This window comes from Equus asinus, chromosome 19 (assembly GCF_041296235.1).
Source record: "Equus asinus isolate D_3611 breed Donkey chromosome 19, EquAss-T2T_v2, whole genome shotgun sequence".
Taxonomy (NCBI): Eukaryota; Metazoa; Chordata; class Mammalia; order Perissodactyla; family Equidae; genus Equus; species Equus asinus.
The window spans coordinates 27,114,296-27,129,794 of record NC_091808.1 but is presented as its reverse complement, the minus strand read 5'-3'; the positions used below and the strand labels follow the sequence as shown (position 1 = coordinate 27,129,794).

At 42.0% G+C, this 15,499-nt stretch overlaps 1 protein-coding gene and 1 long non-coding RNA gene across 8 annotated transcripts in view; one reads left to right on the top strand and one right to left on the bottom strand.

The window, feature by feature from the left end:
- The window catches only part of LOC106848061 (uncharacterized), a 52,885-nt gene extending 45,298 nt beyond the window's left edge, over positions 1-7,587 (top strand). For all 6 annotated transcript variants that reach the window (XR_011495593.1, XR_006513433.2, XR_001402325.3 and 3 more), the window contains one exon: positions 3,847-7,587. This is a non-coding gene — a long non-coding RNA (uncharacterized lncRNA). The remainder of the gene's footprint in view (positions 1-3,846) is intronic.
- The window catches only part of LANCL1 (LanC like glutathione S-transferase 1), a 44,263-nt gene continuing 33,377 nt past the window's right edge, over positions 4,614-15,499 (bottom strand). The window contains exons 4-10 of one of the 2 annotated variants that reach the window (XM_070489835.1): positions 13,953-14,088; positions 13,240-13,386; positions 10,808-10,990; positions 8,887-9,063; positions 8,388-8,460; positions 7,691-7,768; positions 4,614-4,819 (exon numbers count right to left, since the gene is read on the bottom strand). In XM_070489835.1, the coding sequence (XP_070345936.1) occupies positions 7,692-7,768; positions 8,388-8,460; positions 8,887-9,063; positions 10,808-10,990; positions 13,240-13,386; positions 13,953-14,088 (793 nt within the window). In that variant the 3' untranslated portion in view covers positions 4,614-4,819; position 7,691. Of the gene's footprint in view, positions 7,769-8,387; positions 8,461-8,886; positions 9,064-10,807; positions 10,991-13,239; positions 13,387-13,952; positions 14,089-15,499 lie in introns of both variants that reach the window. The other variant, XM_070489834.1, reaches the window with a different exon arrangement.

Genomic DNA, 15,499 nt, shown 5'->3' with positions numbered 1-15,499 from the left:
ATCAACAGAACATGTAATGTTAACCTTGCTATTTTTAAATTTAATGGTTCTCAAACTTGACTGTGATCAGAACCCCCTGGGACTGTTAACGCAAATTGCTGGGCCCACCACCAGCGTTTCTGACTTAGCAGGTCTCAGTTGGGTGCTAGGATTTGCATTTCTGACCAGTTCCAGGTAATGCTAATTAATGTTGCTAGTCCAGAGACTGCACTTTGAGAACCAACAGTCAGAGAATGTTAATTCACCTTTGCTGGCCTGAGCACCAGGGAGTTAGTAACACTATTAACTGAATCAGGAAATCCAGTTGAAGGGCAACGTGATGGAGGGAGAGGCAGAAAAGATGATAAATTTGGCTTTCTCAAGAAACAGAAGAAAAGGCCATCCAAGCCAGACCGACACAGGGTCTCCTAATATATTTCAATGAAACGTGAATGCAGCTCGACCTTTAACTGGTCAGGTGAGAACTAGTATAAAATAAAACAAGCTTTCCGCTCACTGCAGCAAGTGGTAGAAAGTGCATTGGTCATGCGACCAGCTAACTTGGTCAATTTAGCACAGAACACCCAGGAAATAAGCTCTTGTGAACAGGGATATATGGCCACACTCACTTGTGTGAGTCTTACAATTTAGGAGTTGAGAACTAGCGGGTTTTTCCTATTTCTGATGGACTTTTCGAGCTGCCTGGTCCAGCCCTGTTCTTCGGCATTGAAGCATCCCTGGATGAATGCCCTCTGAAGCACTGTAGGCCCGCATCACTTTATGAAATCCTCATTTAGGAAACATGGTCATTCACAGATGATGGCAAATACAGGCCTGCATCGATTAACGACAGGGACACATTCTGAAAAAAGCACCACTAGGCAATTTTGTCACCATGCAAACATCATAGTGTGCTGACACAAACCTAGATGGCACAGCCTACTACACACCTAGGCTATAGGGTACTAATCTTACGGGACACAGTCATCTATGTGGCCTGTCATTGACTGAAATGTCAGAATGTGGTGCATGACTGTAAGGGCAAATGCCTCTAGTGTACATTTACTACTCAGAACATGCTAAGAAAAAACAGTTTTGGAAAAAGGAATACAATTGATCTGCTTTTGTGTTTAAAACATCTTTAAAAAGCTGACTGGCTAACCAGGGCTCCTTATAAATTCTAAACAAGAAGCAAGCGGTCTAATTTTCCTCATACAAGCCTTGGTGACTCTATTTCATATAGATATCTTCCATATGGTTCCCAGATAAGCAGGGGCTTATGACTCTTTGGATTAAAAGACTCCAAATCCTTGCCAACTCTCCCATTAAAATTACAAACACATATTGTTCCAAGTCCATTTCTTTCACTTGCTACAATCACCATCACAGAAAACTGATCACCTCAAGACTGTACGCTTTGCCTTTACATTATGTGGAACTGTGTCACATCAGAACTCAGACTCCAATCATTCCAGCTCTTTCATGCTCTGATCACACACATCCTTCAGTCCTTTCAACTCCTCAGCCAACTCCTGACCTGACTTCCTTCTGTGCTGAGCTGGGATGCCGTGACTCATGACCTAGTCCTGTGGTCCTCAAAGCAGGCTCTGCGGCCAGCAGCGCAGCATCATCTGGGAGCTTGTTAGAAACGCAGAATCTCAGGCCCCATGGGACTGGCATTTTAGAATCATTTTAACAAGATTCCCAAGTGATCTGTATGCCCAAGTGGTTGAGCAGCTCTGACCTCAGTGTTTCTTCAACAAGTTTCCTCGACTCTCAGGCACTTCTATCTTTTCCCTCCATTATCCACCAAAAGCCAGTCCAGGGGAGGTTCCATATCACATTGAAATTACTTGTTTATATTTATCTCCAGATTTAAAGTGTCTTTGTGAGCAGCTATCACCTTATCTTCCTAAGTAGATGTTGTACCTAGCATACTCTAGCAGCACAATTAATATTGTTCTGCTTGAAGTTCTTCAAGTTAATTGCTATGTAGGTCACAACCAGTTACTAAGGTGCTAGTGACTAACAGCAGGCTGATCAACCGTCTCTTCGAAAATACTCACATCTTAACAGAATTCCTGGAGGAAATGGATTCAACCTAAATCATTAATAATGCCAACGCTGGGAGTGTTTGAGAAACTGGCCAAGAGGCCAAATTACTTTTCTGGGGACAAGTGACTTTTTATCTCTAAATTTCCCTCCAGTGGGCTAGAACCAAGGTGGTCCAAATGAAAGAACTCTTGAGGGCTTCTGGGCTGGCTGAAGGGCTTTTAATTTTCTTTGGGTGAGGACGATTCACCGGAGCTAACATCTGTTGCCAATCTTCCTCTTTTTGCTTGCGAGTTTCCCTGAGCTAACATCTGTGCCCATCTTCCTCTATATGGGACACTGCCACAGCATGGCTTGATGAGCAGTGTGTGGGTCCACACCCAGGTTCCAAACCTGTGAACCCTGGGCCACTGAAGTGGAGTGTGCGAACTTAATCACTATGCCACCGGGCTGGCCCCCTGTAGGGCTTTCAAAATGTTTTCTCCCTGCAGGAGTCCTAAACTCCAGTATCTCCATGTACAAACAGAAACCACAGGTCACATGAGAGCCGACCTACTTGAAATTGGGGAAGAGTAGCTGGGGGTTAACAGGAACATGAGAGACATTTCCTTGTAATGCTTGTCTGTCCCATCACCCGCCCTGAGTCGTCAGAGGGGGCTGTCTATCTTGTACACACAGAATCCCCCACCAGGCACCCTGCAGACAGACACGTGTGTTTAATGAATTTGGGGGATGAGATGGTTTGAAAGTCTTGCTCACAGCAAAATTAACGTATAATCTTTAAAGCGTTGCTCACGGCAAGATAACGTATAAAACAGCATGTCTGCAGCATGTAAATGGACAGTGCCAGCAACTTGGACTATACCAGCAAGGGGTGCATGTTCGTTCCTGATGCTGAATCCCGAGAGAACAACTGACATTAACCATCAACTTTCTCAGTGAGCCACATTAGGATTTTTTGGCTACAAATGCCTTTCTTAACATCCCAGCTCCATTAAGAAATTAGGCAAGTGTGACACTGCTTTATACACTGACTTATCAAAAGAATCCTGCTTTCCCTACACAAGGATGAACTGCCTCACGGATGCTTTCTCTAGCGCTTTCTTGCAGAGTGAGAGTGTTAGCCGCAGATTAATGTCACCACGACTGTGACTTGTGTGTGGATGAAGTCAACGTAGTGTAGAAATGTAAAATTAAGCTGGCTGACTAGGAGCAGCGGTCGTGCTAAGATCCATTTCTCTGTCCTCATTATTTTACTTCTTGGCTGATTGTGTTTGCTGCTTTTTCCCATTACTCACAAAATTGTCAAATAAGTCCCCAAGGATGCACTAGCACAGGGCTTCTGGAAAACAGCGTTTCAATAGTTTACATAATGGGACCAGTGAAACCAATATGTTCTCCATTGTAAGAAAGCCAGTGTGCTCACTTTGCTAACTGACCCTCAGCTTTAGAAGGAAGAGGGCGAGTTTGGAGGGGAAACAGAATGAGAAAGCAAATTATTAGGGGACCAACTTGTAGGTTTTTCTCACTTTAAATTATGCTTATAAGAGTAGAGAATACATGAGACTTTTAATGACACTGAATCCATGGTGGGAACTAACCTGGGAAAAAGAAATGACACAAAAATTATTCTTCTATTCAGAGAGTATGAGGAGAAGGAAGGAGACAAAGGTCTTTTCTAATGAAAAGTTAGGAAAAAATAAATCAAACTACTATTGGCAAGTTGCGGGAGAGGAATTACTTCTTCAAGTTCTTTTGTTCATGACACTACAACTGTGAGGCAATGTAATGAGCTACTTCTTGTTTTTCCTCCAGGAGGAAGATGAGCCGGGGCTGGTAAACAGACAGCAGCGCTGGCTGGCCTCACCAGGTGAAACGGCTCTATCCCCTCCACGCTCACTGCCCACATCTAGAGCTGTGTCACCACCATCTATACCTTCGTTCCATCAAAGGAGACAAATAAAAATAACTGCACTTACCTTTCGCATTATGAGTCATTCAAACAATAGACTAGGGGTGTGAAGGGCATTTTAGTCAAATGTACTGAGGACAAAATACGATTCAGGGATGAAAACAAGTATTGTATAATTTGGCAAATCTCTGTTGTTCTAAGTGACACCACGTAGCTGCATCATGAAAATAAGTGGCACAAAGTCCTGCCAGGTGGTTCAGCAGAACTCCTTCCCAACCTCTGCACGTACACTTGATAATTACGCCTCATTCAACCTCCTCCTCTCTTCAAAGTTCCTTTCAGAAATGGTCAGCAGGGAAATCAATTTCCAGAATTAGGCCTTTAGTTATTAACCACAGGGTGGATTCTCATACGTGTAAGATGGTTAATACACTGCTCTGCTTGAAGCCTAGTAGATTCCTCTAATTCTATAATGATCAGATTTAAAAATATTTTCCTCTAATAAATCTCTATTTTCAGAAAGCACTGCAAATCTTGTTTGATCCAGCAATGAAGAAAAAGTCAGGAACAAACCCTAGGGAATGAGTGTATAGAGAAAAAGCCATCAATTACCATTGAAGGAAAATATTTCTTAGATTTAAACCAAAGCAAACAAAAGGCACAGGTGATATAGAGTCCCAATAAAATTTTATTGAGAAGCAGTAAGTTAAATCCTTTACAGAACAGAGAAATACATACGATCCCAGGCCTTTCCGATAAATGGCAAGAGAACATTGGGGTGGGTTCTTCAAATACTCCAAACACTTTGTTTTATGTCTGTATGAGAGAAACAGCTCTTCTACAGCTTCACGATACAGAACTGTGGTGCTCTGACCTATTTAGGGGAAGCAGAAGTGGAATCAGAATTCAGTATGAGTAATAAAGGACTACAGACGAGTTCCAGTAGCCAAAGGAGTAGATGAATAAATGTTCACTCTTCACATTTTGTGTTTCAGAATCAGCGAGCAGAAGGCAGGTCATCATAAGATCAGACACAGGAGCAGAGTATGTCTCTCAATTCAGTTACGTAGGGAAGTGGTAATAAGGAGAGAAAACAGCGTTGGATGCATTTTTACCTAAAATTCTACCTACCATGAAGGCTTCTGATGCCAGATAATTGGAACTGGCATCAAAGATGAAAAGTCTTTAATGACTGACAATTTGAATGAGACCAAAGCCCAGTGGAATTGATGGAGATGGTGGTGACGCTGACATTTTTTACGTGATGAAAAGTCAACTACTGTAATTTCTCATCACTAGAGGAACAGAAACACATGACAGGATAAAGCAACACTCCTCAACAAGCTTTCGGGGTTTTACTACCTAGTCTTATCTCCAACAGTATCACTGTAAGAGGTAAGAGATACTATTGAGTTTTCTGGAAAGCAACTTTTGGGAAAGTTCTTACCAAAAAGAAAAATATCTGAGGGAAAAACGATGTAACAGAAATAGAACCAAAATGATGCTTTTTCCTTTTAAAAATCAGAAAGCCAGTGTAAAAGTTTCTTTCAGTTTCAACCATGATGTTAGGGTACTGGTCTTGGTTTCACAGCCTTTGCCTAAGTTTAAAATCCTATCAAACTTTCTTAGCTCTTAAGTATAAATAAAACAAACAATGGCACAAATATAAAATCTTGCCAGCTTAGTAAGTCCTAAATAGCTAAAGAATATGAAATGAACTGTTTGTATTGATGAATTTGGTAATGGATGACAGTAGCTAAACTATAATCCAAATATTAAAAAGAATCTTATTCAAAATGTTCTCCTTGTCTTGAAGTCTTGCTGGGGTTAAATTAACCAAGATGTTTGGAGAAGCACTGTGATGAAGCCTCCTCTGGCTAAGAGAAAGTGTGCTCTGTTCCTTTTCCCTTGGTTAGTGACCACGTAGCTGAAAGTACAGGTACAGCATAGTAGGACATTTAACTAAACCAAATGGGCTTTATTCTTTCAAGCTGGACATGCAGCCAAAGGCAAATGAGCTGTCCCGTGAATCCGAAATGTTCATGAGAAAGGCACAGGCTGCACGCGGCTAAGCAGTAGCAATGAGGAAATCGGAGAGGCACAAGGTGGTTCCCAACGAGCACAAGTCACAGAGCAGGAAGTTGATCCCAGGAACTGAGTAGTGGGCTGCTTTTCAGATCCTACTGTTGGCAGCCTTTAAAGGGTCAATTTCCAATAACATTAGCTATTTTGGTGCTAAATGGAAAATAAGAGGGGACTGCTACCCACAGGAACCAACATACATTCAGTGGCAATTTAGTTGAAAGTTCCAATAAAAATAGCATATTTTTGTGACCAAGAGCTGTGAAATAGGCACATTTAAAATTCTTAGACCCTGTTTTTTCCAAAGCTGCAAAATATTCTAAAATCAGTCAAAACATAGAAAAGACGAAAAAAGCTTGGGAAAGGCGGCAATGGAAAGAGGAGGAGTGGAGCTGATGAGTCAAAACATCTACACAGAATGTGACCCGCCAGGGAGTCTGCACCTGCCATATCATCCCGGTCCCGAGGGCTCAGGCCTGATGCGCGTCAAGCCGAGGACATGCAAAGACGGCACCTGTCCGCTCTAAGCCCGGCCCTGGGTAATGCCTCCTACACAAGCAGCATCTCTGTCAAAAGTTCTGTGTCTCTGTTTGAGTCACTGGCTACCTAACACCCTCCCCCTTTTTAAACAGAAGTAGAGAGCTGTACGATTTAGTGAAAAGACCAAAATCCAGATAGATTGGTAGGAAGGAAAATACCTTAGGGCTTGTCCCAAATAGGCAGCACTAAAGCACAATCATTGCACGGTAAGGAAAACCAAGTCAACGTTTAGAAGGTCAGTCAGACAGCGTGGACCCCAATCCCAGGTCACAGCATATTCACACACAGCAAACTCATTCCGGATTTATACTAATTCCAAAGAACAAACAAATTTAAGTAAATAGTTCCAAAATACACTGGCTTATTTTAGAAAACACAATAAATGTTTTTGTTAGCTTACCCTGAACTAACCTTCAAATCAGAATTTTCACAATGACCATTGCATTTTAGAAGTTTTCGATAAAAAATACTGGCTTACAGAGCCTGGATGCTCACTAACAGAAAGAGGCAAATTTGGAAGTATGTTTCTCTCTGGTTTAAATAAGCATTGGGAATTTGAAAAATGGTATTTAGGTCCCTTGCTCAGGTGGCAACTCTCACAATTTCTGTCCTGGAAGGATACAGCTTTATTTTTGTTCCCTTTCAGAATCAACCACCCAGAGAAAAGTAGAGTCATAAAACCGTCTGTCCTGTCGGAGACAAAATACTGGAGAGCAGAGGTGGAGGGCAATGTCTAATAATAATCATATATTTATCTTTGTTTATTCACATTTAGTTTCTTTTAAACATTTTTAGAACAGTAACAGACGGCTATATTCATAAGCTTAAACAAGAATAAAATTTCCTCCTAGTTCTGAAATACATATACATATGCCCTCAAAATACTGCACGTATCATCGAACCTCCTTATAGGAAGAAACTGAAGTTAAAAGATTTCCTGATATTTTAAAATAAAAATAAATGATAAAGAAAACAAACTGCACTAAAGACAAATTCTGAAAAAAAATCCACTAAATCAAGTACACAGTTTGACTCTCTATTTCCTTGAAAAGCAACGACAGCGCTTAGCCCAGGCCTGATACACAGAAAGGGTCATGCAGTCAATCGCGGGGGGCAAGCTTTCCTTTTACAGTTCAAATGCAGGGAACCGGGCTTTCTCGGGCACTAGCAGGTCAGCCAGGAAATATATTGTTCCAGCCATTCCTGAAGGAAGAGAAAGAGGCAAAAGTTATTACACCAAATGACTGTTTTATGGAGTGGCTTCATTCTGTAGCATCAGCATTACGATACTAACAGCTAAAACTTAAATGAAGTGGGCATCTGTCTATATTTATATTCGTGGCAGTTCAACATTAGAGAAGATAGCCAGTGGGGTGCTCAGCCTCTTGATCCAGGTGGAAGACAGGAGGGAGAGTGGAGCCACACAAGTCCAAGGCACAGCCCTGCCACTCACCGCACGTGAGCTCCTTCATCATGGCACCATGGCTGCTTACCTGTTAGCCTCAGTCCTCTCGTCTGTGACGTGAGGATAATAATGTCTGCATGTTTTTGCTGAGATGATTTATGATGGCATCTGCAGAACGCTCAGCATGTGCTCGCTCCATAAATGGCAGCCACCATTATAACTACCAGTATTGGGTTCGTGGTAGTCCATGTGCTAAGTGATTTTTAATACTGAGTTGTTATACTATGAAATGAAGTAGTTTTAGGAAATGACTATAAAATTAATTTGTTGATAAAGCTCAAATTCAAATACACTAATTACCAGGCAGAGAAGTAGAAGCTGATTTTATAAGGCAAAGAAGTAATGTGTGAAAAGTACCTTCAAAGAGGGAGAAGGGGGTGTCCGGTGTTCTGCATCCATGTTCTCCATAATCCAAGCACCACTCAGCGAACTGGAAATGAGACCTGGTTAAAGTGCTGCAGTGACTGCTTCCAGAGACCCCCGCAAGTTGACAGAGCTTGTCTCTAAGAACTATTCTGAAAAGTCAGAACCTATCTTCAAGGCAGAGAAAAGGGGTTAATGCAGAGAAACAGATGGTCTGAAAGAGAGTACGAAGTGTGGGAGGAATTTAAGGAGCTGTGGAGCCACCCATCTCCAAGGTTATCAAAGAAGGAACAAAACTACCCTACATCTTTCTTTTCCCCCATAAATGCTGTCGAGTAGAATTATGTTCTTTTAGAAGAAAGCTAAATCAATGGAATGGTTTTTGCAGGTTTTCCTTAAATAACCGGCTTTGCTGTAACTCAAGATTTAACAAACAAACGAACTAAATCGTGCTCCCGGGAGGCGTGCTTACCTGCCGGCATGCAGCCCCTACCTTGCAGGCCCTGTACAGGTACTTCCTGTCCTGTGTGAGGTTGAACAGCGCCAGGAAGGCATAGGCATTGCCCGCGGCGCCGTGGCACAGCCCGTAGCCCTTCTTCAGCAGCCCGTACTGCCAGATCAGGTCAGCGCTCTGCCGGGCGTCGGTGAGATAGCGCTCCTCTCTGAACACCTGTGGCAAGGGACACGTGGCCTTACAAGGCACCTGAAAGACCCTGTACTGACATCCCTTCCTGATGGGAAGGAGGGAGAGAGCAGGGGCCTAGCAGGAAAGGGCAAGGGCTTCAGAGCCAGACAGAAGCGGTATTCTGGTGGGCACAAATTACAACCATTCACTGGCTTTGCTTTTTTGTTTTTTTAAATAACAGGGCATGACCTTGTCTGCACGGTTTGAGTTTTATGTGTCTGTGCGTTTGTGTACACGGGAGTTATTGGTGAAGTAGCACTATTTTCTTCAACTTGCTGTTACGAGTAGTCTCTTTCCAAAGAATATGTACTGCCTTCTTTGGGAACAGGGAGGCCCTTTACCACTGGAAGTTTCTCTACGTACTGGAGGAGAAGCTGTGTAGGATTGGTTATAAAAACTGGTTTGATTATAAAACACCTTACTTTGCCAGAAAAGCAGATATACCCTTACAATTTTCTGCAGCTTCCTAACCTTGATCAAAGACTTGAGAAATAATCTGAGTAGACATTTTTAATATCTCATTGCAAACCAAGTGTCCTTAAAAGTAGAATATGGCAGTTTAAAAAATTTTTCCATTATATCTAATTTTCTGAAAGTAAAATTTGCTATACTAAAAGCTTGTTTAGACTATGAGATGCCAGTGCCTATTTATAGTCTATAGATTTGTAATTTGTAGATGTGGCACCAAAGGACACAGATATCTTGGTTTACTTCTTTTTTTTCCCCTCAAAACCCTTCTGTTCTTTGACTATGGCTCTGCCATAGCAGGCTTTTTAGAAGTGATATTTTCATTTTTTTATGATCGTAAAATATACATAAAAGTTACCATTTTAATCATTTAAAGTGTACAATTTAGTGGCACTAATTACATTCACAAGGTTGTATAACCATCACCACTATTTCCAAAACTTTTCCATCATCCCAAACAGAAACTCTGTACCCATTAAGTGATAATTCCCCATTCCCCTGCCCCCAGCACCAGCCCCTGGTAGCTTCGATTCTACTTTCAGGTCTCCATGAATTCGCCTATTTTAGATACTTTATATTCACCATCACATAAGTAGAATCGTAGAGTATTGGTCCTTTTGTGCTTGGTTTATTTCACTCAGCATGTTTTCAAGGTTCATGCACGTTGTAGTATGGAGCAGAGTTCACTCCTTTTTATGGCTGAACAATATTCCATTGTACACATACACTACATTTGGTCTATCCATTCACCTGCTGACGGACACCTGGACTGTTTTCACCTTTTGGCTGTTGTGAATAACGCTGCTATGGAACATTGGTGTATAAGCATCTGTTTGAATCGTTCTTCTAAATTCTTCTGGGTATATACCTAGGAGTGGAATTGCTGGATCATACGTTAATTCTGTGTTTAATGTTTTGAGGAAGTGCCAAACTGTGTTCTACAGCAGCTGTCCCATTTTACATTCCCACCAGCAATGCACCAGGAGGCTTCTTTCTCTTTTTAATTGGCTCTGCCACTGATGCTAAAATCTTGGCTACTCTACCTGTCAGTGAAGCAGCCTCCTGTTCTATGAAATAATGTCTGCTGTGGTATGCTAGATACCATGAGACTGAATTATAATCCATTTAGCAAAGTGATCTTAGGTCCAACAGGTGATTTATCTATTCTTCCTTTAAGGATCACATATAAGACTAATTTTAAATTACCCAACTTTATATTGTGTTTTCTAGTTTATTTCTAAAAAGAGAAAATTCACAGTACCTTATAGGCCTGGATGAGCATGTAGATTACCCCAGGGGCACCGTGGCACCAGTGGACTAGCAGATCTCGAGTATCGTCCACACATGGCGGGTAATTGCCAGAAGGGAATTTCAGCTGGCAGACATAGTCTACACTGGGCTTGACCAAACTATGTAACTTCGCATGGCTCACCTGAAGGCTGGGCTAAATAAGAGAAAGGGAATTATTAGTTCTGCTGAAGCATTCGGACCTTCCTAAGCCTCAGGGATGAGTTTTAAGCCAGAAAGAACATGACCAAAAGGAACTGAAAGTCATTAAGAGGTTCTGGATTCCACCTAATTTTTTCACCTACTGGAACAAACTAAAATGAGCTTCCCAGTTAACACTTGGAGCCTTATGGATATATTATTTTTCAATATTTATTCTTATCTACATACATATAAATAATTTTCTTAAGTCAATGCTTAAGAATACAAGTGTAAGAGAAGTTTCCTAAGGTTTTAATACCTTAATCGTACCTGAAAGGCCACAAAGAGATGCATTCAACAAACCAAGAACAACTTTCATTATGACACTTAGAGAAGAGGTAGATGTATTTCCAATAGAAGAGAACACTCTCCAGGAGACCTGGAACCCAGACCCCACACTGCTGTGTGACTATATCAAGCCTTTCTTCAGAGGATTTTGGACTGATATTTATGCAGGATTATTTTGATACAATGTACAGATTTACAGGACACGCTGACAAAGGGTATATGAGCCTCCGTTTTTGATACAACTTTCAGTTTCTCCTTTTGGTCCTGTTCTTAATTCAATTTACTGCTCACTTCTTTAAACACCAAATTTGAAGTGCTGTCTTTGTCAGGCAGGGGGTGGGCAGTGGTGTGAAGCACAGGCAGGAGGCGGCTGGGCAGGGAACATGGTGATAAGAACAAGAGGGTTCCACAGACACTAAAAGTGCACCAAGTTCTCCAGGGCACATGGAGATTTCAGCCTACCCAAAGAATACTCTTCAAGATCTGTTTAAAATGCTAGAGTAGAATGAGTGGATTTTCCTCAAACTTGCAGGAATTATCCAAATGGGGTAAAAATAACATTTTGTTTTATGTTGATAACTAGGCAGCTACCAGAATGGACTTTCAGGATTAAAAATTAAATCATTTCAAATAGATAAGCATCCGCCAATGGAAACAGTACTTTGGATTCCAGACTTCTTACTACAGCCAACAGGAGCAGAGGGCGCCTCCTGATGGCCCACCTCAACGGAAGGCCGTGGGCCGCCCAGCTGCTGGCATGCACCACTCCAGCTCACCTTGAAACCAGAAGACACGGACTCTCCTTCCTTAAAACTTTTAAGAATTTCTATTTACTTCTGGAAATAGCCAAGAAAGAGATGTGCCGGAAAAATAAAGGAATTTAAGTCTGAATTGTTAAAATCCCTAATTATAAAACTCTCAATTGAGAAGTACAGAATAAAGACAACAGTTGGTCTCTTACTACCACTAACACTCAAAGTGTGACTTTGCATTCAAAAGCAGTAATAGCCTTGAGTTTGTCAGCTTCACTGTCTTTTTAGTTATAGGGAGAGGGTAGGTCTGACACTGATGTTTGCATTATTACAGTCAGCTCCTCAATCAGCTGGTAGTACGTATATCCCAGCACTGATGCTGAACACATTCACACAACACTTTTCTTTATGCCACACTGTACTCTGGGAAGGTGAGGGGGGCACCTTCACTGCCATTAAAAATCAATTTTCTTTTGCCACAAATTCTTATTATTCAAAAGTGTCAATTTCTCTTTAAAGATTGCTAAATAAGCCCCCAGAAACAAGGCTTTCATGAGAAGTCCTCTTCTGCCCCCCTTCCAGGTCATGCTTGCTGCAGTAAATTCTATTTGTCCTCAGTCTATTCGACTTTGGCTCATGTCCCCCAGCAACAGTAGATACAAAGAAGTGATGGGATATCCAGCTGGTTTTCAGGTAAGTTACACAAAATCCACAGAAGAGGCTTCTTAACTCTGTTCTCTAAGGGAGCCCTAGGCAACAAATGCTCACTTGCTTTCTACTGATTTTGTTCATACTCCTGGAATTTGTTTCAATGGGTTGTGCCTTATAATGTGGGATAATATTCTTAATTCAAGGCATTTGCTGAAAGAGCAGAGCAGAAGGTCCTTCATACAGAAATACAGTAGACACTAGTCACATAAGTGGCACTTGGTAGCAAGTGTGGTCACTCAAAGATCAAAGAGCATCTCGGAGCACAGGGCCTTTTATATTTATACATCTCAGACTGCACCTTGGCAAACACCACCCTTGTCTGTCTACGCCAGGCAATTACAGGGAGAGCGATACAGAAGTCGACAGAATGAAGAAACAGCTGGAGCTCCTGTCCCCTCACCCTAACAGCACAGCAGGAAGCACACTTTAAAGTCTCACCACTATGGCCCCTTACCTGCATCAGAAAGTAGTAAATTCCTGCCAGGCCGTGAGCAGCCCCCACGTAATATTCTTGGTACCATTCATACATCAGTGGAGTCTTTGCTGTGAAATTTCTCTTTCTAGCTAGGTTTTCTCCAGAGGTTAAGACTGTTTCACAAATCTACAGGGAGAAAATCGATCAAAATAACGTGAGAATTAGAATAAAAGTGGAGGTAAGTTCCCAGTGGAGGTAAGGAACTTTTTGCTAAGAGGTACTAGAGAACATGGCGAATCAGACGCCGTCTCACGGCCACGGATGGCACAGTCTAATTCTGCACTCAGAGAAGCGGAGGTGACTATATTCTGCCTGAAAGAGGGAGGATGTGGAGGACCTTAAACTCTTTTCATTAGAGTTTGAAGAATTCACTTGTCAAAGGAAAGCATAAATTCCTTCAGGCGCCAAAGAAGACAGCAGCACCTGGGAGGTGAAATCCGGCCCTTGTCTCCTTCGGGAAGGGCTCCACACTCTCAGACGAGCAGATTGCACTCCTGACTCCCAGTCACTCTCTCCAGTGCTTCTGACAGCACTGGGCGTGAAGCTGCTGGGCTCTGATCATGCCTGACCTTCAGAGGTCAAGTACACCTTCCAGCTACCTGGGACGTGCTAACTAGAGAACAAAACCAGTGGTTTAGGCAGATACTAAGCAGGATCCTAAAAAGACTCCAAAAAGCACAAAAACATGGTACCTGCTGAATGTGGCTTTGAGGAATCTTTTCCACTCCAAAGTGCTTATTCACAAAGAGAAGAGCATAGATGTAGCCCATCCGTCCATAGAGCATTTCATTTGGAGCATGGGAATCAAGCTTATTTAGGTGAATTAGCCTGGGAATAAAAAGACATGCCTAAGATAATTTGAAAAGGATTGGAAAGTGGTATATACTTAAAAATGGTACATTTAAAAAATATGCACACACAAGCATATATATATTATTATATATTTTAAATATTTTTATTATATAAAATATAAATATTTTAATATTTTTATACATTATACATTATTTATATTATCATATATTTAATATTAAGCAGGTTGGGCAAGACCACAAAGGGTAGCCAGGGTTCAAAGATTAACCCTTAACTAAATTTCTTTTCTTCAGTTCACAGTGGAACTGACAAACAAGAAATTCAAAGAATAAAAGAATGCATGTGTAAGGCTGAGGTCACCTGGTACTTCCCTAGTTCCTCATGGAGGCATGCCCAACTAGCAGTTGGGGTCAGAGAAGCTAAGAACTTCTGCCTCTTAACGCATGTAGCCTGGAAAAAGGACCAAGTCCACACTCAAAGGGCCATCTGTTTCCACCAAATGAACTGCCTGCAGCAACCCAGTTATCTCCTTCTTTGGTTGATTTTTTTTTTCTTCTTCTCCCCAAAGCCCAAGCCCCCATGGTTGTATATTCGAGCTGTGAATGCCTCTGGTTGTGCTATGTGGGACGCCACCTTAGCATGGCTTGATGAGACGTACCATGTCTGCGCCCAGGATCCAAACCAGTGAAACCCCAGGCCACCGAAGTGGAGTGGGTGAACTTAACCACTGGGCCACGGCGTGGCCCCCTGGGTGACTTCTTAATGTGTCTGCACAGCAGCCTGATCTACCACAGTCAATAATACATGAAAATGGCACAAAGGTGTCAGTTTCTCTTGTCTCCCCAGCCTCCCAGGTTCTAGTCCTTTCCAGAAATAACCATGGTTACCAATTTCTTACATACTCCTAGAATTATTTTATGTACATATAAGCACATATCCATATTTATAAAAACGTTCTGTGGCTTGCTATTTAACAATACATTTTGATGACCATTCCATATCAGCACATACAGAGTGGTCTCCTTCTTTATCATAGTTGCATAGGATTCCACTGGTACCATAATTTACTAGTTCCCTATTGAGATAATCAGTTCAGCTTCTCAATTGGTTTTTGGTTCCGGCTCCAGCTGAGATGGAGTGAGCACACTCTACCCTGCCACCCCCAGGAAATGCAGCTAAGGACCTGGAGAGAAGGCAGGACGCAGCTATCCGAGGACTGTGAAGAGCAAACAGTGGCAGGTGGAATGGGGAAGAACAGAATCGGAAGTACCACCCAACCAGTGGTGGTGAGTTCACATTTTTCTCTCTGGTACATCCCAAACCTGGAGGCAGGCACTGAGGGGCTGGAGAGAGCCCCAGAGGAAGCCCTTTAGCTCTGTCTCAAGAAAGAACAGAAAGGGAACTCCTAATATCAGACAGAGCGGGTAAA